Genomic DNA, 23,128 nt, shown 5'->3' with positions numbered 1-23,128 from the left:
CTTTCTTACTGTGAGCGTAGGAGTGAGAGTTGCTTGAAAGGGACAAGTCTAGACTACTTCCTGGCTCAGTTGTGCAACCCTCCCAATATAAGCATTGTTGAGGTTCACACCAACAAAAGAGCTTTGGAAGGTCTTCAACAACTTGGTAGTGCCTTCGCCAGCAGCTTCTATGCATGGGGGCTTATTGTACTGGCACAGACAGACATCTGATGGTTGGAGATACTCAAACTCTCAAACAACCGTCTGTGTGTAGATTCAAAGCTCATGACCACTTGAGTAGAAAACTTCAAAAACATTTGAAAAAGACTAGCTATGAAAAAACACTTTCTGTTGGTAACAATGGCACAGCACTTAAACATCCTGTTATGTCTGTAGGGCCCAACAGGATGGCAGTTACAATATTAGGCATGGTAAGGAAATGTGGCTATATATTGTTAATAGCAAAGCATAACTTAATATTAATAATCTGACTCCAAGTAATTTGAGTAACACCATGTGCAAAGAATAGTTGAGTTTGTGCTGATTAGTTCAAGAATGGTCATGAATTAATCAAATTAGGCTTTAATAATACTGTAAACGTATACAATTATTACAAGGCAAATTCTTCATAGAAAAATGTTACATTCTACCCTCAATGGTAAATGGTAAAGAGAGAGAGAGGTAGAGAGAGATGACCACATAGTCACTTCTACAGTACTCATAGGTTCAACTGAGACTTCACACCAAGGCAAAGAGAGAAGAAAAAAGAGAGTGTATGTGCGCCCCTACTTCTGTTTGTATAGACCATAGTATTTAAATTAGGAGCTGTTTGCAAGGAGAACCAATGAGACCACATCTTATCGATTCTGTACAGTGACACCTTGTAGACATCACAGAGAGATCATAGTCATTTGGCCCATTGGGGTAAATGATCTCAAGGAAGAGGGCAGAATAGATATTTCCCCCTTCATGTCCAAGGTGTTATTTGCTTGGTTATGGAAAAGCATAGTAGTCCTTAATGAACAGTACCACATTGGATGTGACTATTCAAAAAAAGAGTTAGAGAGTTGGCACTTCTTTGACAAATTGCTTCTAAGCCTTCACAACTCTGGCTGAAATTAATCTAATCAAATCACAGCTAAACCTAAGAAAGTGTTGTGTTGAATTGTGTTGACCTGATGACCAACAGGGTCCTGGAGTGTGTAGGAGATGTACATTTAACCTATTGAGCATCTTATCAAACAAATCTTCACATCTATTTAATAATTTTAAAGTGCTTAAGGTCCCATACACTCAGAGACTTCATACACTCATGATAAAAGACCCCATTTCAAAGACTTCTGTCTGAATGGGGTCTTCAAAGACCCTCCTTATCTGCTCCGTGATTGGGAGAAATCAGCTGGCATTCCAAGAATTCCCCTGACATCTCCTTCTCTCCCCACACCCCCACACGCTCTCCTCAGGAAGAGAAGAAGTGCTTTGTGTGCAACTCCACCAACCGATACGATGAACGTGTGAACCACACCACCAGCCACCGGATCGAGAACGTTGTGACAACATTCGCCCCCAACCGCCTCAAGACCTGGTGGCAGTCGGAGAATGGTGAGTTCACGTGGGAAAAAGGGTAGAGGGACGGTTAGGTCATTCGAGTTCAATTAAAGGTGACTCTCTCTCTCTCTCTCTCTCTCTCTCTCTTTCGCTCTCTCTCTCTTTCTTTCTACTTCTTGTTGTTTTCTCTTAATCTGTAAGTAAACTCCCTGTAATCAGTGTGTAGGAGGCAGTGCTTCAAACAGAGTAACAATGTTATGGTTGACCAGTTAGGATAATGACCTGTCTGCAAACTTTGGAAGGACAGGATTAACCCTTGGGAATGATTGCCCAGGTGGCTATAGGATGTGGTGAGGTCACAGTAGGTAATGGGGCCGTACAATATCATAAGTTAACATAGTTGAAACTAATGTGTGTCAGTGCATTTACAGCTGTTAGGTTTAAGTGATACACTCTCACAGTTCTTCAAAGGGGTACCCCTACAGGGACAAATAAAGAACACTTTTTTTTGGTACTAAGTATACATTTTTGAAGGTGTCTGTATAGATGTGTGGGCAGCAATGTTTATTGATTTGTAGGTAGTTGATGATTATGCTGTTGTGAGTAATCAAAATAGCACATAACACATGTTTTTAACGTAATGATTCTAGAGGCCTAAAACACCAAAATTATATTATATAATATTTTTCCGGCAGAGCAGGAAAGGGGTGAATACACACCAGTGGACTGACTGCCAGCTTCACAGATAGTCTGGGTAGGGAGACAGGGACATGTTTATTCATAATCTAGACGTTACTGTACTAGACCCACTCCATCACGGCCTGGGAGACACCAGCCCAACCTAGAACCCAACCCTCTAACAGAACCACACATAAGGTCGCCTTGGAATCTGAAAATGCAACTGAATAATGGAATTATGAATTATGTGGTGTCTCATACTGTGGTATCATAGTGGATACAAAGACTCACTATAAGAGTCCTTATTAGACCAGGGCATGTGAAAACTCCCTGCTGTACGTTTTATTAGGCATTTCTTTATTTAACCTATTGTACTTGGTTCATTTTCATTGTAAAGTACTTGTCTCTGAACTGAGCCCCCCAATGTAGTGCGCCCAGATGTTGTTGAACCGAGTGCTGTTGCTTACTATATGTAAATGGTTCATGGCTTATTGGCTGACGACAGGTCCTGTGTAAATTACTCCATAAGCTTTACCTTTGTCTAGTTCAGTAAATGATACTAATAAAGTGGTGGTCATTAGCTATTTTGTAGCACTCACTGCTAAACGTAACATTTAACCTTAGTTTTAGGAATTGGGCATATTAACAATGGTCCAGTAGTTATGAGCTGCTTAACTGTCCTGCAGGCGGCATAAAAGCCACTGGCACGGCTTATTTTGTGGCAAAGGACATGAATGCCATGGTGACAGTCTTGGGAGAAGTGATGAGTTAATGCATGTTTTCTGTTCCAGGGGAAGCACTGTAACTGCTCCAGCTTGTGTTTTGCTTGGCTTAATGAAAACCCAGCTCACTCATGTTTTTGTTTTCCCCGCCTCTCCTTCCTCTCTGCATCCGTTTCACCCTCTGACTTTTTGACCATATTTTTTTTGTAATTCAATCTCTCCCCATCCATTCTCTCTTATAACCTCTCTTTTTCTTTTTCTTTTTCTTTTTCTTTTTCTTTTTCCCAGGCCAAGAGAATGTGACTATACAGCTGGACTTGGAGGCGGAGTTCCATTTCACCCACCTCATCATGACCTTTAAGGTAACAGGGGTCAGGGGTCAGGGTTCACCTTCACCCACTTCATCATGACCTTTAAGGTAACAGGGGTCAGAGTTCACCTTCACCCACCTCTTCATGACCTTTAAGGTAACACATGGGGAGGGATCAGAGGCTGCAGGGAAGCGTCGGTAGTGTGGGGATGCCGGGGCTATGGGCAGATTAGTGCCCCCCCCCCCCCCCCCACACACACACACACAGCTGTTAGTGAGTCTGAGGAACGTGTAGCAGACTGCCCACCCGTCTTTGGTCTGGACTGCATCACTTTCACTGACAATTACAACTAATACCCGACAAATCTGCCAGTGTAAAACTGGACTAAAGTTTAAAACTGGACAATATGAAATATTTGACTCATACTGCAGTTCCAGCCAGTTTACTTACTGTGCTATCAAACCTGGGTTACAAAAACAGCTCATATGTATCGATCAGTGTGTAATTCATAGTGACAGTCATGATCGATTTGTCTTGCAGCTGCAGTAACATTGCACTTGCATCTGAATGTAGTATGTTTGTGTTCAAAGATGATACAGCACGGTCAGTTACCACAGTGACATCAAAAACTTTAGTTTATTATGGTTTATAGTGCATTTCAGCAGGGTCACAACACACTTTACATCAGATAAAACCATACACGCAAGATAAGGGAAAATATGAGAGTATGAGAAAATAACAATGGATACATTTAAAAAAAACACTTTGGAGTATAGAGCCAAAAGAAAAACAAGTGCTTCACTGTCCCATTACTTACGTAGGGCACTGTAAGGAGAAAAGCAGTGGTCCAAAACAGAGCCTTGTGGTAAACCATAATTGACAGTGCAGTGATCAGAGGAATCACCACTGTTGTGTACAAACTGATATCTGTTAGTGTCAGTGACGTACGATTTAAACCAAGACAGAACAGACCCACAGATTCCCATAAGTTTCTCCAGTCTCTGTAAAAGAATTTGGTGATCAACTGTATTACACACAGCACCCAAGTCAAGGAGCTCTAGGATAGAGTTCCTGTCAGACGTTAATAGTAAGTAATTTAGTACTTTGATTAAGGCAGTCTCTGTGCTATGTTTTGGCCGAAAACCTGATTGGCCTAAATTTAGAGGGTCATCTTTGAGCCTCATATTCCTGTGCAGTCAGTGTACTGGGAAATTATATTTAGTGGAGGATACAGTGAAATTTAGAAGAACATTCTGAAGAAATTCATGAAATAAAATGAGAGGTAACTTTACTAGAGGAGTGCTAGAGGAGTGACTTGTAGTTAGTTTGGCGACTGCATCAAATACGAATTTGGGATTACGTTTGTTTTTGTTGATAAATTAAGAGAGATGTCCTTGCTGAGTTTAGGGCTTGCTTGTATTGAGCTAGACCAGGCGAGATGGAAGACCTGGAGTTTGTTGGTGCTCCATTTCCGTTCAAGTTCTCTTGATGCCTGCTTTAGGACAGGCATTTCTTGAGTATACCAGGGTGCATGTTTCTTCAGGCTGATTTTATTTACTCTTGAGAGGAGCAACAGTATCCAGAGTGTTTCTTAGTAATGAGTTAAATCCATCTGTCATGGTATTTATTAAGCATGGGTCTAGGGGCTCCAACAGCTGCAAATGGATAGAGGTTAGGAGGCTGAAACTGGGCAGTTTCAGTGTTGATGGAGCGACTAGAAAATAATGTTCAGTGCTGGGAGGATTGATGATTTTCATTTCAAAAGTAAGAAGAAAATGATAGTAGTGATAGTACAGGTTTATGAGAGCAGACAGTTGGATTCAAAATATCAATTCCACGGGTTAAAACATCTAATTGGAGTATTGGGTTGTACTATCTAATTGAATTAGATTATGTAACATCAGTGTCTCTCCTTGGTACTTACAGATTATATAAGAAAAAGTGGGACATTTTTCGGGTGTGCTCCTAGCCCAATGACTGTTTTAACCCTAACCTTTGTGTGTAGATCACTAAGGTGTGTAACTAACTAGGGCCTGTTCCTTCACAACAGACATTCCGGCCCGCTGCCATGGTGATTGAGCAGTCAGCTGACTTCGGGAAGACGTGGCAGGTGTACCGCTATTTTGCCTACGACTGCGAGTCGTCCTTCCCCACCGTATCCAAAGGCCCCATGCAGAAGGTGGACGACATCATCTGCGACTCGCGCTACTCGGACATCGAGCCGTCGTCAGAGGGAGAGGTGTGTGTTTTAACACGTGTTTCTGTGCTGTTTATTTGAAAGAAATGTGGTGTGGACAGTTGCATTAACATTGTTTTTAATGATCTTGGTTTCGAATTATGAATATTATATCATGATGACAATACCCTGCCCCCTATGAGTAAGTTTGTGATTAGAGAAAAAAAGCCATTGAGAGTACATTGATTTCAATCCCATTGAGTGTAAATCCATCTGTTTATGTAGGTCATCTTCAGGGTTTTAGATCCAGTTTTCCGGATTGAAGATCCCTACAGCCCCAGGATCCAAAGTGAGTCATTAATTTGTTCACCTGCGCACAAGCCCTGACTACATATATGAGGTGATATACAGTACAGACCTGACTACATATATGACATGATATACAGTACAGACCTGACTACATATATGAGGTGATATACAGTATAGACCTGACTACATATATGAGGTGATATACACTATGTAGTATTTCAGTATCTTAAACTATTACCACAAGTCTATGTCAAAGTAGTAATTGCTGAAAAACAGTGTGAAGACACACAGGGTAGACACACACGGCTCAATAAGCTACCAAACGGTTCTCTCCCTTCTAGACATGTTGAAGATCACCAACCTGAGGGTGAAGTTCACCAGACTCCACACCCTGGGAGACAACCTGCTGGACTCCCGCATGGAGATCAAGGAGAAGTACTACTACGCCGTCTACGACATGGTGGTCCGGGGGAACTGCTTCTGCTACGGCCACGCCTCCGAGTGCGCTCCCGTCGACGGGGCAGGGGAGGGAGTAGAGGGAATGGTTCGTGTGATCCACCACTCTCTTTCTCAGTCACGCAATTTGTGTTGGTGATACAATAATTTAGCTTCATTGTGATTTGGCCAAACTTAGATGAACCCGGTAATCCTCCAATTACTACTATTATCAGCCGATGAAAGTTTCTTGAATTGTGGCCAGATTTATTTATTTTTGCTTTTTTTTTTTTTTTTGCTTTTGACGTGGTTTTAATCCATCACGCTTAATCCACCAAAGTTTGCCTGGAGTCAGAATGTTGGTGTGTATGTGTGTTTGCGTGTGCCAGGGATAAGGACCATTTGCATAACTTTTGTGTGTTTTTAGATTAGCTTGTGCTTGTGTGTACATATTTGTCTGGTAGTGTATGTCAGACAGAGAGAAAGCCAAATTCTGCAGTTTCCTGTTTAGTCTCCTCTATACCCTGTTTACAGTCTGCCTGCGGCTTGCCTACTCTGCTTTTTATTGATGCTTATTTGCCAGGAAAGAGGAATATAACCCCATTAAGACAGGCCAATCTCGACCGCTTCCTCTGTGCTGATTCACAAAGTGGACTTCAACTGTACATTACATTTATATTTAAGTAGTTAAACCCTGCCTGAAGCAGCCTGATACAAAGTATACATAACACTGTCATAAGTGTGACATAGCAACTATTATAACAGCTCATGACACCAAACTTGACATAACACCGCCATGGGACATGAATCTGACATTTTGTTTACGCTTTTACTATTTGGTTGCTCAGTTTTCATTGTTTCAATTCAATCTGTCCATTAGTCATTGTATTGGCATGTTCTCCCCTCCATTTAACATAGACCAGATGAGACCTAGGCTAGAGTACAGTGTAAACATTTCTTGCTGCCATCTGGAATGGGAATCTACAAAGCTAGAGGAAAAAGATCTCTCATGTGACTGCTCCTTTTTGTGTGTAGTGTGCCGCTGGTTTTGCAGTGACATCTCTGGTCTAATTGACACCAAAGGGCATCTGCAGGATCCTGTCTGTAGGATGGAAATGGGTAGAATACCTACATTTCACAAGAGCCACAGTTTGGCTTTAGTCCTAGATATATTGGTAACATTTGACTTAACAGGAGCATATATGATGCATTATAATATGGATATTTCGTCAGTTGAAAAATTGCCACATATAACATATAATGAGTGTGATGATAAAACATTATAAAGGCTCGAAAGGAACACAGACACTTTTTGGTTTATGAAAACATACCAGTGGAGGCTAGTGACTTGAAAAATTGAGGATGGGAGACTTGACAGATAGGTGCGGACCACACATTGACGGCAAAGTGTGTTTCAAACATTGTCTAAGACAAATCATTTGAACCTAAAACGTTTATTAAAGACAGAGAAAGGAGAGTGCACATGAGACATGGCTTCAGTTTACAGTGCCTTCAGGAAGTATTCAGACCCCTTCACTTTTTCCACATTTTGTTGTGTTATAGACTCAATTTAAAATGGATTAAATTAAAAGAATTTGCCATCAATCCACACACAATACCCCAGAATGACAAAGTGAAAACAGATTTTTAGAAATGTCAGTAAATTTATTAAAATGTAAATACAGAAATACCTCATGTACATAAGTATTCAGACCCTTTGCTATGACACTCTTAAAATGAGCTAAAATGAAAAAATGTCATCAACAAATCACTCAATAAGTTGAATTGAGTCCATCTTAATGCAAGGATAATAATTCATACAATTTTGGAATTAATATCTTTGTTTTTATAGGGTCTGTGATTTGCATAGGAATCAATTACACAGCACACGCACAGTCAGTCAGTGAAGTCAGTGAACTAGCTAGCCTACATAAAAAACACACACAAAAAACTAGCTAGCCTATGATTTGATTGGATGGTCAGGACGTCAGTTTGCCATATTTGGTGTGAGCCCTGTAATCCGAAGCCCCTCATTTTACACTGAAATGTCGTGAAATTTAAAAAAAACAACAACAACAACAACAACAACAACAACTAATGAATGGGGGTTAGGAGGACCTGCAAATTCTGTTTCCTCTATTCCCATTCAACCTGCAGTACCATTTTCAAACATTTGGAAACACAGTTGAGACCATAGAAAGTGCTTAACTTAACTCTATTTGAACCGATTTTGTGTGTGTGTTTGTGTGTCTGTGTGTCTGTGTGTGAGAGAGAGCTGTTTGAATGCATTTTATGCTGCAGTTGTACAGTGTTTGTACAAAACTTTATTTTTTATTTTTATTTTTTTTTAAATCTAAATTCAAGGGAAAACCATCCTCCTCTTCCTCAACTGACCAGCCTCCACTGGTTCATACTACTGTAACGTCTAGTTTATTCACTGTATAGTCTATTCATGTGAATAAGTAGACTAGAGTATACATTTCTCATGACTGCTTTATTCTGTATAATATTTCTCCTCAGGTCCATGGCCACTGTATGTGCAACCACAACACCAAGGGACTGAACTGTGAGAAGTGTCAGGACTTCTACCACGACCAGCCCTGGAGGCCCGCTGAGGGACGGAACACCAACGCATGTCAAAGTAAGACACTTTTTTCACCCAAACTATGATACAGCCTATGAGCAATCATTAGATAGTGATACTATAATACAACCTATTAGCAATCATTAGATAGTGATTCTTCACTGCTTCTTCTGACTATGATACATTAAGAAATCAAAGTAGTTATTATATTAGACCAACAGTTTTGTAATAAGATACTTTCCCCCCACATTGTTACAAAGCTGATGTTTGATAATGAAAGTGACCATAGGCTCAATGGGTTCATGATTATTCTCTCTCTCTCTCTCTGCCTGCCTCCCTCTCTCTATCCGTAGAGTGTAACTGTAACCAGCACTCAGGCTCCTGCCACTTCGACATGGCCGTGTACGTGTCCACGGGCAACGTGAGTGGCGGCGTGTGTGATGAGTGCCAGCACAACACTCTGGGCCACAGCTGTGAGCAGTGCCAGCCCTTCTACTACCAGCACCCTGAGAAGGACATCCGTGACCCCACCATCTGTGTCCGTAAGTGGAACCCATCTATTCATGCCACCGATTCAGTATGCGGCCATCCAATCAGTCCCATTGAAGAAAACATTCTTAGATGTGAACAAGACCAGACTTGGTACAGGTCTTCAGGGTGATGTCCTTGATCTTGTCAAGTTTCATGTGAGGTGAACAGAGTGATCTGGACTGAGAATTGTTTTAATAGGGCTATATGACGGTATTTTTTTATTTTTTAAGTAAATCAGACTTATGGTTCATTAAAAGAAGATTTTTTTTTTAAATCCAAGATGGCAGAAAATCCATAATGCCAGAAGTTATGGGTCCTCGGGGCAAATTTGTTCCCTGTGAAGAGAGGGACCAGAATACCATCTTTTATAACTCTTAACGCTATGCTGGGGCTGAGCCTTAGACTTTAGGTGCTTATTACAGCGCAACCTATAGGCCAACTATCGGCCAATGGATGCCATGTCCTGTTCATGAGTAGTGGTGGACATGGATTTTATGTTATTCATCAGTCTGTTCTTGCGGTAGAGGGCCGACGGCCCAATAATAATAATAGTAATAATAATTCCCTCAAATACATAATAAGCACCTTGAACCCCTAAATATAGTTGCCAGCAGCGATGGCCCAGGGCCTTTCCGAGCCTTTCTGCTTTCTTTAGAATATAACAGCTGACACTGTATAGCATCAATCCCTTCACTGTCAAGGGACACCAGTTTGAAAGCGGCGGTGGCAGGATTCAAACCTGTGCCACCATGGGTCGGCATGTATGATCAGCCAAGAGCCTTAAAATAGAAAACCTAGAATCAATACTAGACATTGACAGCTCTCTTATGACTGCACAAATGATGTGACGGAACACATCTGACTTACCAGAAACACCTGTCAAGCCAATTGTCCCATTACTTTTGGGTACCCTGAAATAGGGACTATGCAGAAAAAGAGTTGGTGAATAGTGAAACCAATATGTACACAAACACTGTCAAATAAAAGCTGAGAATCTGTACTTTAACCTCACATTAATTGTTTGATTTCAAATCCAAACTTTTGGGAGTATAGCGCCAAAAAAAGCAAAAAATGCTTCACTGTCCCATTATTTATGCAGGGCACTGTATATAATAATCTACACAACAATAGGAGTCTGGCCCCTTCGGGCCTTGAACCCGGAATAATGATGGAAATGATTATGCTAATTCTGGTAATTTGAAAGAAAATCACAATACAACAAAAACAAAAAAAGAACGTTAAGCAGTTATAATACAGTTTATGGTCCACTGGCTGTAATTAGGATGTGGCAGGAGGTTATAAATGTAGCTTCTAGGATTTCACATACACGTTCTTCTGTCTCTCTCCCTCTGTCTTTTCGAATATGTTCTTCCTATTTTCTTTCCCTCCCATCTGGCTCTTTGATCCTGTCTTTATGGTTATGAGCTGAGAGAGAGAGAACACCTGGGCTTTGAAGCTGTATCAGCCTAGCCTGCTGTCTCCTCTTAACCCCAAACAATGGTGGAGAACTCCCGTATATGTCATCCCCCAGGACTTTCATGTATCAAACAGTAATGGGCCCTCGAGCTATACTCAAGTCAGCTGTGTGTTATGTTGTGGTGTTCATACTAGCTTCAGTGTTTTGGGTCCTCTTATGCGTGTGTGTGTGTGTGCGTGTGTGTGTGTGTGTGTGTGTGTGTGTGTGTGTGTGTGTGTGTGTGCGTGCGTGCGTGCGTGCGTGCGTGGTGAGTTATTTATTTATTTATTTTTCATGATTAGATCTGGTGGTGATTTCATTATGTTTTGCATGATTGGATCTGTAAAGAAACACTTGCATTCATGTGCCCCTGCATTCACTGCCCGAGAGAAGATAACTGAAATCTTTTGAAAGACCTGGCACCGGAGTAACACGAATAGCGGTGACAAATGTAAAATGTGAAATACAATTCCATGTATGTTCCCAATAGTGCTATTGCTAGCTCAAAGAGGTCCATCAATATGAGCTTTTTGTAAGCTTTCCAGATGGTGCAATTTTTGCAATGAAATTGTATGTATATGATATTGTTCAATGCTCTTTCCTTATTACATTAATACAAAATATATTCAGACCATAGTAAAACATGCAGATAATTGTTTTCTAAAGTATAGGCTAAATCTCTATTAAGCACAAACTGAGTGCAGACACTCATATCGACCTTCCAGTTAAAAACCCAGGAAATTCAATACCAAAAAACAATGTCGTAAGTTAGATATTTTGAGTTGTCAATTATAAATGGTGAAACCAATTTGAAAAAAAGAAAACACTGAATTAAAGCTGAGAATCTCTACTTTGACCCCATAGTAATTGTCTCATTTCAAATCCAAACTGTTGGAGTATAGAGCTAAAAGAAGACAAAATGCTTCCTCTTTCCAATACTTATGGAGGGTACTGTATGTTCCCTGTTTAGGCTAACTCATCAGCTGGGCTTATTATCTTCCAAGCCCCTGGTTACTTGGATCAGGTATGTTAGCAGCACTGCTGGAATAAAGATATTGTAGCAAACAGGGATTGTAGCACACCACTCTATAATGTAGCACACCACTCTGAAAATGAACCCGGGCCTCACACCCCTAAAGCAAGTGTACAAACCCTAGTACTAATCGAGTTGACCTTCCTTCTGTAGCATTGTTCCTAAGTTAGCAGGGCTGTTTCAATATGTACCCTACACAACTCCCAGGAGATAACCCTTGTGGTTGATGTATAAATAAAAGCCTCAGCCTTTTTCAAAAGTTTGCTGATAAACGTTTCAAACAGTTAGATACAGTGTGGTCAAATGTGCCCCATATAAAGACACACTGGCTGGCTGAGGTCTAACTGAGGTCTTAAAGGGTCAGTGTTGTAGGATAGACCGAAGGTTATTTCATCATTAGGCTACAATTTATTATACTTTATAGGTTTCAGGTCAAACATGACAGATGTTTTAATAGCAGCATTTTAATTAAAGCCACAGTCTGTAATTTTCCCAGTAATTTCAAATAATGTATACTGTATAGACTTTCCCCAGGGTTTTTATAAATATTACTTATAAATAGCATAATGAGGTAATTACAACGGTCTCATCTTTTCATAACTAAAACACAAATGACTAAGCTAAGATCACGCCTAAGAACACCAAAGTCATTAATGTTACCTCACCTTTCTGAAAATGTAATCCATTAAACAATGAATAAAGTTTGCATGGCCTTAGCTAGGTTTTCCTCTTTCCTTTCTTTCTTCTTTCAATCACTCACAACATTGAAGCCAACCACTGACCTCCCATTTCTTCCACTCACCATACCCAAATTTTCCTCAAAATACTCCTCTACATTTTAATAACGCATACATTCTATTTCACTTACCACCCTGGCTTCTCCCTAGCCTGTGACTGATCTTGGCTGTGTTTCTCAAAGCTATGCAGCAACAACATCATTTGTTGCCCATTACCTAGAATGGACTGAAGACCATCTTTGTGCTACGAAGCTTTTGATCATTCCTATTACTTCGTCATGTGTCATTGAAGAGGTGATTTCCCTGTCTCTGCAGCGTGTAACTGTGACCCAGTCGGCTCCCTGAATGGTGGGATCTGTGACAGGATGACGGACGTACGGTTGGGACTGATCGCGGGTCAGTGTCGCTGCAAGCCCAATGTTGAGGGGGAACGCTGTGACCAGTGCAAAGAGGCTCACTACGGTCTGAGTGACCACCCCCTCGGCTGTCTGGGTAAGGACACACACACTCACCCTCCACAGACAAGCACACACACACACACACACACACACACACACACACACACACACACACACTCACCCTCCACAGACAAGCACACACACACACGCACACACACACACACTCACTCACCCTCCACAGACAAGCACACAGACAAGCACACAGACAAGCACACACACACACACACGCACACGCACACACACACACACACGCACAAGATCGACAGATCTCCCACCCAAGATTCTAGGCCCTGCTCAATGACTCTAGGGATAGTAAATTTTACTCCTAACCTAAGCTCTGAAATGTTAAGTCTTCAAGATAATTCAAATTTATGGTAACATTTCTTTTTTTATACCCAGCATGCACGTGTAATGTTTTGGGTACGGTTCCTGGTGGAAGCCCATGTGACACAGACTCAGGAGACTGCTACTGTAAACGGCTGGTCTTTGGGAGAGACTGTGACCAGTGCCTGGTAAGTGACACAAACCTAATTATCTAAAAGAGCTAACACACACACACACACACACACACACAAGCTCAGATGTTTAAACAGTTACTATGGGGACTATCCTTCAGACAGACCTACAAGTGCACACACACACACACACACACACACACACACACACACACACACACACACACACACACACAAACACACACACACACACAAACACACACACACACACACACCCTCTCATTCATCACAAAGATTGATACACATTTCCTGTAAGTGGTTTGCTGGCGCAGACACACCAAGGTTGTAAATCTTGGGCCATGAAACACTCTCTGGCTTCTGAGGCGAAAACCCCAAATCCAACAGCACATCTGTTGAAATCTGGGAAGCAGCTTTAAAGTAAAACATAGTGGGAGGTCCCATAGTGGGAGGTGTCGTTAAAGGGGTGTGTGTGTGTGTGTGTGTGTGTGTGTGTGTGTGTGTGTGTGTGTGTGTGTGTGCGTGTGCCACACAGCCGCAACATTGGGGGCTCAGCAACGACATGGACGGCTGTAGACTGTGTGACTGTGACCAGGGAGGATCTATCAACAATGAGTGAGTTCAAAGTTAATTGTGGAACGCATCTGAAATAGTCTTATCAATCGCATACTGTTCAATTAGTGTTTGATATGTGCTTTTGTTTATCATTTGGTCAATTTTCTCCTATAGTTTAGCTTCTTCTCTAAATAAACCTTTTAAAATTCACTGGATCTGCATTACTTTTTTTTCTGTATTTTATTTATATGCACATCCATAGACTAATGTCTGTTTATACTGTATGCCATGAATGTTTATTTTCTGAATGAAATTCATTTGAATCAGTGAAAATAAGCTGTGTGAACATGCTGTGCATGCAAAGGGAAAATCCCTCAAAAACCACAACAATGGAAAAAAAATGGGTTTAGATAAAAAAGCATGAGGAAAAACTCATCTCATACAAATCCACATTTGAGGTATGAATCCAATCCTGACGTCCTCTCTTCTTCAGTTGTTCTCAGGAGACTGGTCAGTGTGAGTGTTGGGAGCACATGTTTGGCCGCCGTTGTGACCAGGTGGAGTCTGGTTTCTACTTCATCGCTCTGGACCACTACACCTACGAGGCAGAGGACGCCAAGTTTGGACCTGTGAGTCACCTTTGACCCTGGTGTTTTATTCTCCAAGAATGTCTGGGGTCATGGGGGTTCCCACTCATAGTGCTTTCTCTCTTTCTTGCTATGTCTCTTTCCTCCCATCTGCACCTTACTTTCTCTCCCTTTCTCTCTCTTTCCCCCTCTACCTACTTACTTCCACTTACTTAAACAAATGTATTGTTGTAAGTCGCTTTGGATAAAGGCGTCTGCTAAATGCCATAAATGTAAATGGACTTATCTCTCTGCTCTTTTTCTTCTTTCTTTCTTTCTTTCTTTCTTTCTTTCTTCTAACTCTATCTCTTTCTTCTCTTGCCCTCTCCCACTCTACCCTTTTAAATCACTCCTACCTCTCCCCTCTCTCCTGTCTCTCCTCTCTCTTTCTCAACCCAACTCAATGTCCCCTCCCCTCCTCTCCTCCTCATCTTCTCTTCTCTCCAGGGAGTGACGGTGGTCCAGAGGCCCCACCCTCAGGACCGCAGCCCCACCTGGACAGGCGTAGGGTTCGTCAACGTTCCCGAGGGGGCCTACCTGGAGTTCTCCATCGACAACATCCCCCACTCCATGGAGTACGACATCGTCATCCGCTACGAGCCTCAGGTCAGCAGCGGAGCCGTGAAGGCTGGTGGAGGTAGAAGTCGGTGGACGGGCTCATTGGAATGCATGGAACGGAATGCGGAACGGTATCTCGTCCCATGCATTAAAACAAGTCCGTCTTCTGATGTCTGCCTCCGCCAGCCTCCGCTGCAGCAGAGATATCACTCATTTCTCTTTGACACGCTCAAATAGAAGCTAGGCTTGTGCCCAAGTCACATCTGCTTTTATGGTCTAGAATTACATGTATTGAGAGGGGGCTGGGACAGAGACATAGAGAGAGAGTGAAACACACTCTGTGTGTGTGTGTGTGTGTGTGTGTGTGTGTGTGTGTGTGTGTGTACCAGTGCATTGAGCAGCACTAATCCTCAGAGCAGCGTGCTGGGCAGAGCTGGGCCGACAATATAGTTTGCGAACTGTTAATGTGTATATTTCAACATATACAGTACCTTTTTTTTCATTAAACTTGATTATACTTGTTTATGTATAAGTTATGTATCATCTGCTATTGTATGTAACATCAACAGCATGACGCCTTGTACATGTATGTGACTGTTTTTGTTGACTTCCTGTGTGTGTTAACATGTGTGTCCATAGTTACCAGACCAGTGGGAGGAGGTGTTGATGACAGTGATGCGTCCCGGTGTGATCACAGCAGACAGTCGCTGTGCCAACACCATGCCTGACGACGACAACCAGATGGTCTCCCTACACCCCGGCTCACGGTAAACAGTGTGTGTGCATGTGTGCGTGTGTGTGTGCATGCGTGCGTGAGTTGAGAGTGTGTGTGTGTGTGTGCATAGTGAACGTAAACGTGTGTGTATGTGAAGCCTGACACCTCTCTCTCCTCTCCTCAGATACATAGTCCTTCCCAGACCCGTGTGTTTTGAGGAAGGCCTCAACTACACCATCCGTCTGAGCCTGCCCCTCTACTCTGCTCTCAGTGACGTCCAGTCTCCATACACACTCATTGACTCTGTGAGTACACACATACTCTGGAATGACAACTTTTTTGAATCTCAAGATTGGCCTTTTCTCCAGTCTCTGATCCACAAGCTAGCTACTGATAGCCTGGTCAGACCCCTGCTGCATCTCAGAGATTCAAAGAAAAAATAGAAAAATAAATGTTCTGGAAGGTACTTTTCAGGCATACACTTACGTCTTCAAACGGTTCATGGATATCACCGTATTTTAATTTGGCCAGCTAAAGTTTCTGTTGTCTCAAACAGAGGACTATATCAAGACGTTAAATGTTCAAAGTTATCTTAAAGTCTGTTAAATGCCAAAACGACTTACTTACTTACTCAGTTACAGTGATTGGAGGATCCCTTCTACTTATTAACCTGTTTTGCAACAACACAAAATAACATTCCTAGAGGCTTGAAAATAGTGTTTGAAGTGAATCACGGGTCGGGCAGATCATCTATGTGTAGTTTAGGGCAGCGGGGACTTGACAGGGATTATGTTACCATTTTGTTAGTGAGTGTATTAGACAAGAAACACAGCGGAATCCTAACATAGACTTGAGTGTGAATTATACATTTATGCCATGAAAACCAGAATTATATGCCCCTAGCGACTCTTTGCACACTTTTGTTCAAATCATTATGTGCATGTTTCCCCTCTTAGATTGTGCTGATGCCCCACTGTAAGAACCTGGAGATTTTTACTGGCTCCGAGGGCGGTGACGCAGTCACCAACAGTGACTGGGACACGTTCCAGCGTTACCGCTGTCTGGAGAACAGTCAGAGCGTGATCAAGACCCCCACCACAGACATCTGCCGCAAATTCATCTTCAGTGTGTCAGCTCTGCTTCACCAGGGGGCCAACGGTATTTCACTTCTTTGTTCATTTATTTATATTCATATGACCAAACAATGCAAGGGAAGAAGACAAGACACTTCAATGAAAATAGGTTGCACAGACATGTGCAGGTGAGATGAGAAACCCAACCCTTATATAAAAAACCTTGTCTATTGACAATTATACATTTGATAACAGAATTTAAAAAAAATATATGAAAAAGTATAAAGAATTGATAAAGAATATCAGAGAGAACTTTGCTACCAGGGTTTGAGGCCAATGACGATTCAGAAAAATGACTGAAATTACAATTCAGTTACTGAAAAAATGCCATTTGAAAATGGATAGAAAATAAATACCATTTATTTACCAAATGAATACCACCTCCTGAATTGACACGAAATTGAATTCAAATGGAACTGACAGAATTACTGCAGTGTTTGTGGATGCCTGTACAACAGGTATATTGGGACTATGAAAGGTATTTTATAAAATAACAGAGTTTACAGCTCAGAGTTTATGAAGCATTATACATTGCACAATGTATTATTTCAACACATCTGAAATGTATTTGGAAACAAACAAGTTCAAACATTCTTTCAAAATGACCAGATTTCATTCCAATCTCGACCTTTCACCTCTAACACCAATCATCTATTTTTCTTTCTTTCTCTCCCGATAACTGAATACCCTGCCTGTCTTCCTTCTATGTACCTTCAACTGTTTCCATCCCTTTCTTTTCCTATATTTTTAAGTTCCTCTCCTGTCATTCCTTCATCATTCATTCCATATCCCTTCCTGTGTCTTAAGCATATGACTGTTGTCATCAAAAGTGACGCCCTGTCATTTGATCCTCATGTGTGGACATGTTGTCTGGCCCAGGGCCAAAGACTTGATTATAGGCTCCCACAGTTCCATAGTAACCCCACAGAGGAACTTTCTGAGGTTGCCTTAGTCGTAAATCCCCTTCCCATTATCAGAGGAAGTGAGAACTTGTCTTAAGATGTTCTATTACAGGATACATGCTGTAGTTTAAGATGTTCTATTACAGGATACATGCTGTAGTTTCAGCAAGATTGGTGGATGTATTCATGTTGATGGTGGTCTGAATCAAGAAGGATGTAACAGAACAGAACTATTTCCCTTAGGGGGATAAATTGATTTATTCACATATAGAGTTCCCTGTTGCCCTTAAGAGAAACTTTCTTGTCAGTTTTTACCAAATCTGAAACACCCCTACCTCCTACTCCATAGTCCACCGGAGTAAATTCCAATTCCACCTAGCCTATCACAGGGCAAACTACTACGATCTTCTTCATACCACACTGGACCTCCAAGCCCTAGCAAGTTGCAAATGTCAGAGTTTGAATACCCTAGTCTCCAAGACTGGTGTGTAATAGTCTGTTCCCTTAAATTGGATGAACTCAGCCCTCAAATATCTGTGGTGTATCCACAGACGCACAGTGGTTTGGAGGAGCTTCAGATGTCTCCTGAGAGTGTTGTGATTTAGGGGAAGAGGAGGGTGTTGAAGGATGAGAATCTGGGGCAGTCTTGCCTTTCAAACATGTCAGTACCTGCTACAGAGGAAGCATCTAGTGGGCATTGATTGATTGATTGAGGGACACACACTCTCAATAATAAGAATGCATCCACGTCTACACATACACACAATAGAAAACGTGCACACCTGCGCGCACACACACACGCACACACACACACACAGACACACACACACACACACACACATGCTTACATACACATATGCTCACACACACACACACACTCATGCTTACCTGAAATCCCCCTCCCCTGTAATGACCCACTACCATGTCACTCCTCTATCCTACACGCTACTGTCAGAAACTTGATTCCTCTTTGTTCTCACCCCGGTCCTCCCCTCGCTTCCTTCTCAAAAAGGATTGGAGGAGAATATCTAAGGAGAAGAACCTTGATCTTCTCCTCCAGTGCAGTCGAGTGGAGGACCTGTCAAGTATCAGAACTAGTGAACCCAAGTGCAGCACACAGAGTCGGGACACAGGTATAAAATAATATAGATATTTAATAAGGAACAAAACAGGGAAAGGGTAACGGGGTGACTGGGTACGCAGGTGGGCAGGGCAGGCAGAGCAGACAGGGCAGGAGGGCTGGGCAGGCAGGGGAGGCAGGCAAGTAGATCAGGCAGTGGTCGGTACACGGGAAGGCAGTCCAGAGATAGGCAGATATTCCGATAGAGGGTTTTCAGGCGGAGGTTGAAGCACGGTAAGGCAGTCCTAGGAAGAACAGATAATCCGGCAGGAGTTAGGAAAAACACAGTTCAGAAAAACACACAGAGTCAAAAACCAGGAAAAACAACAGGCGTGGAATTGCTGGGACGTATAGGGGTATACGTATACCACTATAACGAACTGGCGGGGAATGAATGGAAAACCGAAGTATAAAACACAGAAGGGCGATGAGGAGACGAGCCGCAGGTGTGTAGAAGATGACGTTAACTATCGTCAGCCACGGCCACACCAAACACCCAGGCTGGGAAGAGGGAGAGAGATTGACACTGACTAGGTGGAAGTGGAGGGCGTGACAGGAAAGAAGAGTGGACGCCAGGTATTGAGTTTCTAACAATTGAGAAACGGCCATAGACTCAGTGTCCTCTGTGGAATGTCTGGACCTCCTTCTCCTTCTCTCTCTCTCTCTCTCTCTCTCTCTCTCTCTCTCTCTCTTTCTCTGTCTCCACTCTTCCTTTGAGAAGGATACAGGCCCATTGTGTGCTTGTCAGTGTAATAGATCTAGTAGGTGTTATACAACAAATACCTCAATCGCCTCAGTGAAAACAACCTTTTCAGGGTTAACCTGAGATTCCTTTACCTGTGGGAATTGGACCCTCATTTTGTTCTCTCTTTTAGCACTGTGTACGTATACGTAGTACTTTTTAGGCCGTGACTACAGGTATGGACGTGTATCGGAATTGTAATACTGACCCTGTGCTCTGATCTCCCTGTGCATGTGTGTGTTGTGTGGGGAGGGTGCAATAAATAACACATTCCTAACGATCTGATTGTATGGCAAATGAAGCATTGATTGATTGATAGGCTGCGCATCCAGTTAGACTGTAATGCTATAAAGCTATACCTTAGCTATACCACGATACATACTCTTAACTCTAAACATAACCATTTCCTTGCTGTGCGTGTCTTTTTTAGCCGACCAATTTCCGATTGGAACTACCTCTATCCCTTACCTTAACTCTAACCTTGACCAATCATAAACCGATACCTTACCCTAAACGTAACCAAGAGTAGGAATGAATTGTGTCGAAAAATCCCGGTAAAATTGTATCCGATGGTTTCCTGGCATGAATACTTCAAAGTAGATGCGCTATATTTGACATCACTGAAGGCCACATTGTCTGACTGAAAATGTGTCATTAATGGTTGGTAGAATAAAAAAGTCTGACATACATTGTTAATTACTGTAGAAAAGAATATCGGAATACGTACCTGTACCTGCAGCCACTATGTACTACTGTATATACTTTATTTCATCTATCCTACTGTACATCAGTAGCCAGCGAGTATTATCCGAATTATCTGCTGTACGAATACAACATCTCAGTTTATGTGTTGAATTTCTCAACAACTGCTGCACGCCCTCTCAAAGTGTTTCCTCTTCTCTCTTCCCAGCGTGCCAGTGTGACCCGCAGGGATCCCTCAGCACCGTGTGTGATCCTAGCGGCGGGCAGTGCCAGTGTCGCCCCAACGTGGTGGGAAGGAACTGTGACAAGTGTTCCCCCGCCACCTACCTGTTTGGCCCCAGCGGCTGCAGACGTGAGTTGAACTGGCTGAACTGGAAAAAGACGCCAAAATGTTACTTCATTCACTATGACAGAGCTCGAGTCTCCAGCTAGCTCAGTGGACAGATGATGTATGCAGCAGCAACGTTAATGCTGTTCATGTGCATGTTGAGAATTTAGCCTGAAAAGTATGAATAGTGGAATGAAGTGAATTTCCCGTTATTGATAGTCTGCATACAGTAGATTGGTGTGCTAATTGGACTGTTTTACCCTCCTCTTTCTCTATCTACCCTCCTCTATCTCTGTCCCTTCTGTCCTCCCACTGCTCTCTTTCCCTCCTGCTCCCTCTCCACACCCTTCCTCTCTCTCTCCACCCACCCACCCCCACCCCCCACCCACCCACCCCCACCTCCCCTCCCTCCTCCCTCCTTCCTTCCGCTACCGTCAGCCTGTGAGTGCAGTCCCCAGGGTTCGGAGCACGCGTTCTGCCACGAGGCCACGGGTCAGTGTGCGTGTGTGTCCGGGGCGTACGGGCGTCAGTGTGACCGCTGTCTCCCCGGCCACTGGGGCTTCCCCACCTGTCGGCCCTGCACCTGCAACGGCCACACGGAGCAGTGCGACGTCTACACCGGGCAGTGCCTGGGCTGCCGCGACCAGACCACCGGACACCATTGTGAGAGGTCAGCCAAAGGAGGGGTCAACTTCTTCTACTTCCAGTCAACCTTAATTTAGAGTGCATTTTTGGCCTATTAAAAAAATAATGGATAGGATTTATATAGCGCTTTTCCAGGTGAGCTTTACATTGGCGGATACACTACTGTGATACACACACTAAGAAAACTAGTTTTATACACTTTATACTGTATAATAAAGTGTATATATTAACTATATTAGAAAATTGCAGTGTCTGTGTTTCCTTCGATCCGGGCAAAAGCCTAAAATGGCCCATTTGATCTAAATTGGACTAAGCCACACTCCCCCCCTCTCTCTCCTCTCCCCTGGCAGGTGTGTGGATGGTTCCTATGGAGACCCCGTCCTGGGTTCAGGGGACCACTGTCGCACGTGCATGTGTCCTGACGGGCCTGGCAGCGGGCGCCAGTTTGCTAGCAGCTGCTACCGCGGTCTGGACTCCTACCAGGTGTTCTGTGTCTGCAGCCAGGGGTACAGAGGTAAGAACCAGCTGCCAACACCCCCTAAAGCACCAGAACACGGCAATACTACCTGCTGTTGTCATAGAAGGGTTGTGTTCAAACTTGTTTCCAGGAAATGCATTTGTGCCCAGTGATGTTATAGTGTTGAAGCTCTTGGGACTTTCCGTGATGTGCAGTATAATCACACTGTCTGATTCATGGTTTGATTTGACAAAACGTGAGTTATTGCAGCAGTAAAAATGGATGTATAGCCTCTGTGGCTCAGTTGGTAGAGCTTGGCGCTAACAAGGATTATGTTGTGGGTTTGATTCCCGTTGGGACCATATATACTACAAAATGTATGTATTCACTGCAATAAGCGTAAGTCGCTTTGGATAAAAGCGTCAGTTAAATGGCATATATTATATATTATGGAGCGACAGTTCATTCTATGTACAAGTGATGTTATTGCACAGATGAGCATTGACACGCTCAATGGTGAAAGCGATATTAAGCACTCTCTCTCTGTCCACTCTCCTCCCTCTTTCAATCTCTCGTCAGGTGCCAGGTGTGATGAGTGTGCCTCAGGTTACTATGGAAACCCCAGTGAGATGGGTGGGCAGTGCCAGCCCTGCCAGTGCAACAACAATATTGACATGCTGGATCCTGGGTCCTGCGACGCCAGCACGGGTGTCTGTCTCAAATGCTTGTACCACACGGAGGGCCTGAGCTGCGACAGCTGCAAGCTGGGTTACTACGGAGACACACTCACGCAAAGCTGTAGAAGTGAGTCTATACGGTCAAATGATGCGGTATTCCATTTTAAACCCCATTTTTAAGAATCTGTCAACATCAGTAGGAAGAAAGCCCCTTAAAAACATGAGCGCTGAATGCTAACATGCTAACAGAGTATCTTCTTCCTCAGAGTGTGTGTGTAACCAACTGGGCACCAGCCCCGCCACATGTCCGTCGGAGGGAGACTGCCACTGTGACCTGAGCAGCGGGCAGTGCCAGTGTCTGCCCAACGTGATGGGCCAGAACTGTGATCTGTGTGCCCCCGACACCTGGAACATGGCCAGCGGGAGGGGCTGTGACGCCTGCAGCTGTGACCCCAACCACTCCTTTGGAACGTCCTGCAACGAGGTGAGCTCTCCTGAGCAGTCTTAGGGTCCTCCTCCTTGATGTCTTAGGGTCTTG

The 23,128-nt window shown here is 43.1% G+C and overlaps 1 protein-coding gene across 1 annotated transcript in view; it reads left to right on the top strand.

Annotated features, from left to right (window-relative positions):
- Nucleotides 1-23,128, top strand: part of lamb1a (laminin, beta 1a) — a 37,691-nt gene that overhangs the window by 2,025 nt on the left and 12,538 nt on the right. Inside the window, exons 3-22 of the mRNA XM_083666726.1 lie at nt 1,443-1,581; nt 3,216-3,289; nt 5,289-5,477; nt 5,700-5,763; nt 6,065-6,267; nt 8,679-8,799; nt 9,096-9,284; nt 12,815-12,991; nt 13,357-13,469; nt 13,966-14,045; nt 14,479-14,614; nt 15,059-15,217; nt 15,809-15,936; nt 16,069-16,189; nt 16,841-17,042; nt 20,692-20,835; nt 21,250-21,481; nt 21,807-21,970; nt 22,493-22,717; nt 22,857-23,074. Coding sequence (XP_083522852.1) covers nt 1,443-1,581; nt 3,216-3,289; nt 5,289-5,477; nt 5,700-5,763; nt 6,065-6,267; nt 8,679-8,799; nt 9,096-9,284; nt 12,815-12,991; nt 13,357-13,469; nt 13,966-14,045; nt 14,479-14,614; nt 15,059-15,217; nt 15,809-15,936; nt 16,069-16,189; nt 16,841-17,042; nt 20,692-20,835; nt 21,250-21,481; nt 21,807-21,970; nt 22,493-22,717; nt 22,857-23,074 — 3,078 coding nt within the window. The remainder of the gene's footprint in view (nt 1-1,442; nt 1,582-3,215; nt 3,290-5,288; nt 5,478-5,699; nt 5,764-6,064; nt 6,268-8,678; nt 8,800-9,095; nt 9,285-12,814; nt 12,992-13,356; nt 13,470-13,965; nt 14,046-14,478; nt 14,615-15,058; nt 15,218-15,808; nt 15,937-16,068; nt 16,190-16,840; nt 17,043-20,691; nt 20,836-21,249; nt 21,482-21,806; nt 21,971-22,492; nt 22,718-22,856; nt 23,075-23,128) is intronic.

Source organism: Argentina silus (assembly GCF_951799395.1).
Source record: "Argentina silus genome assembly, chromosome: 3".
Classification (NCBI taxonomy): domain Eukaryota; kingdom Metazoa; phylum Chordata; class Actinopteri; order Argentiniformes; family Argentinidae; genus Argentina; species Argentina silus.
This window is presented reverse-complemented; position numbering and strand designations above follow the sequence as displayed.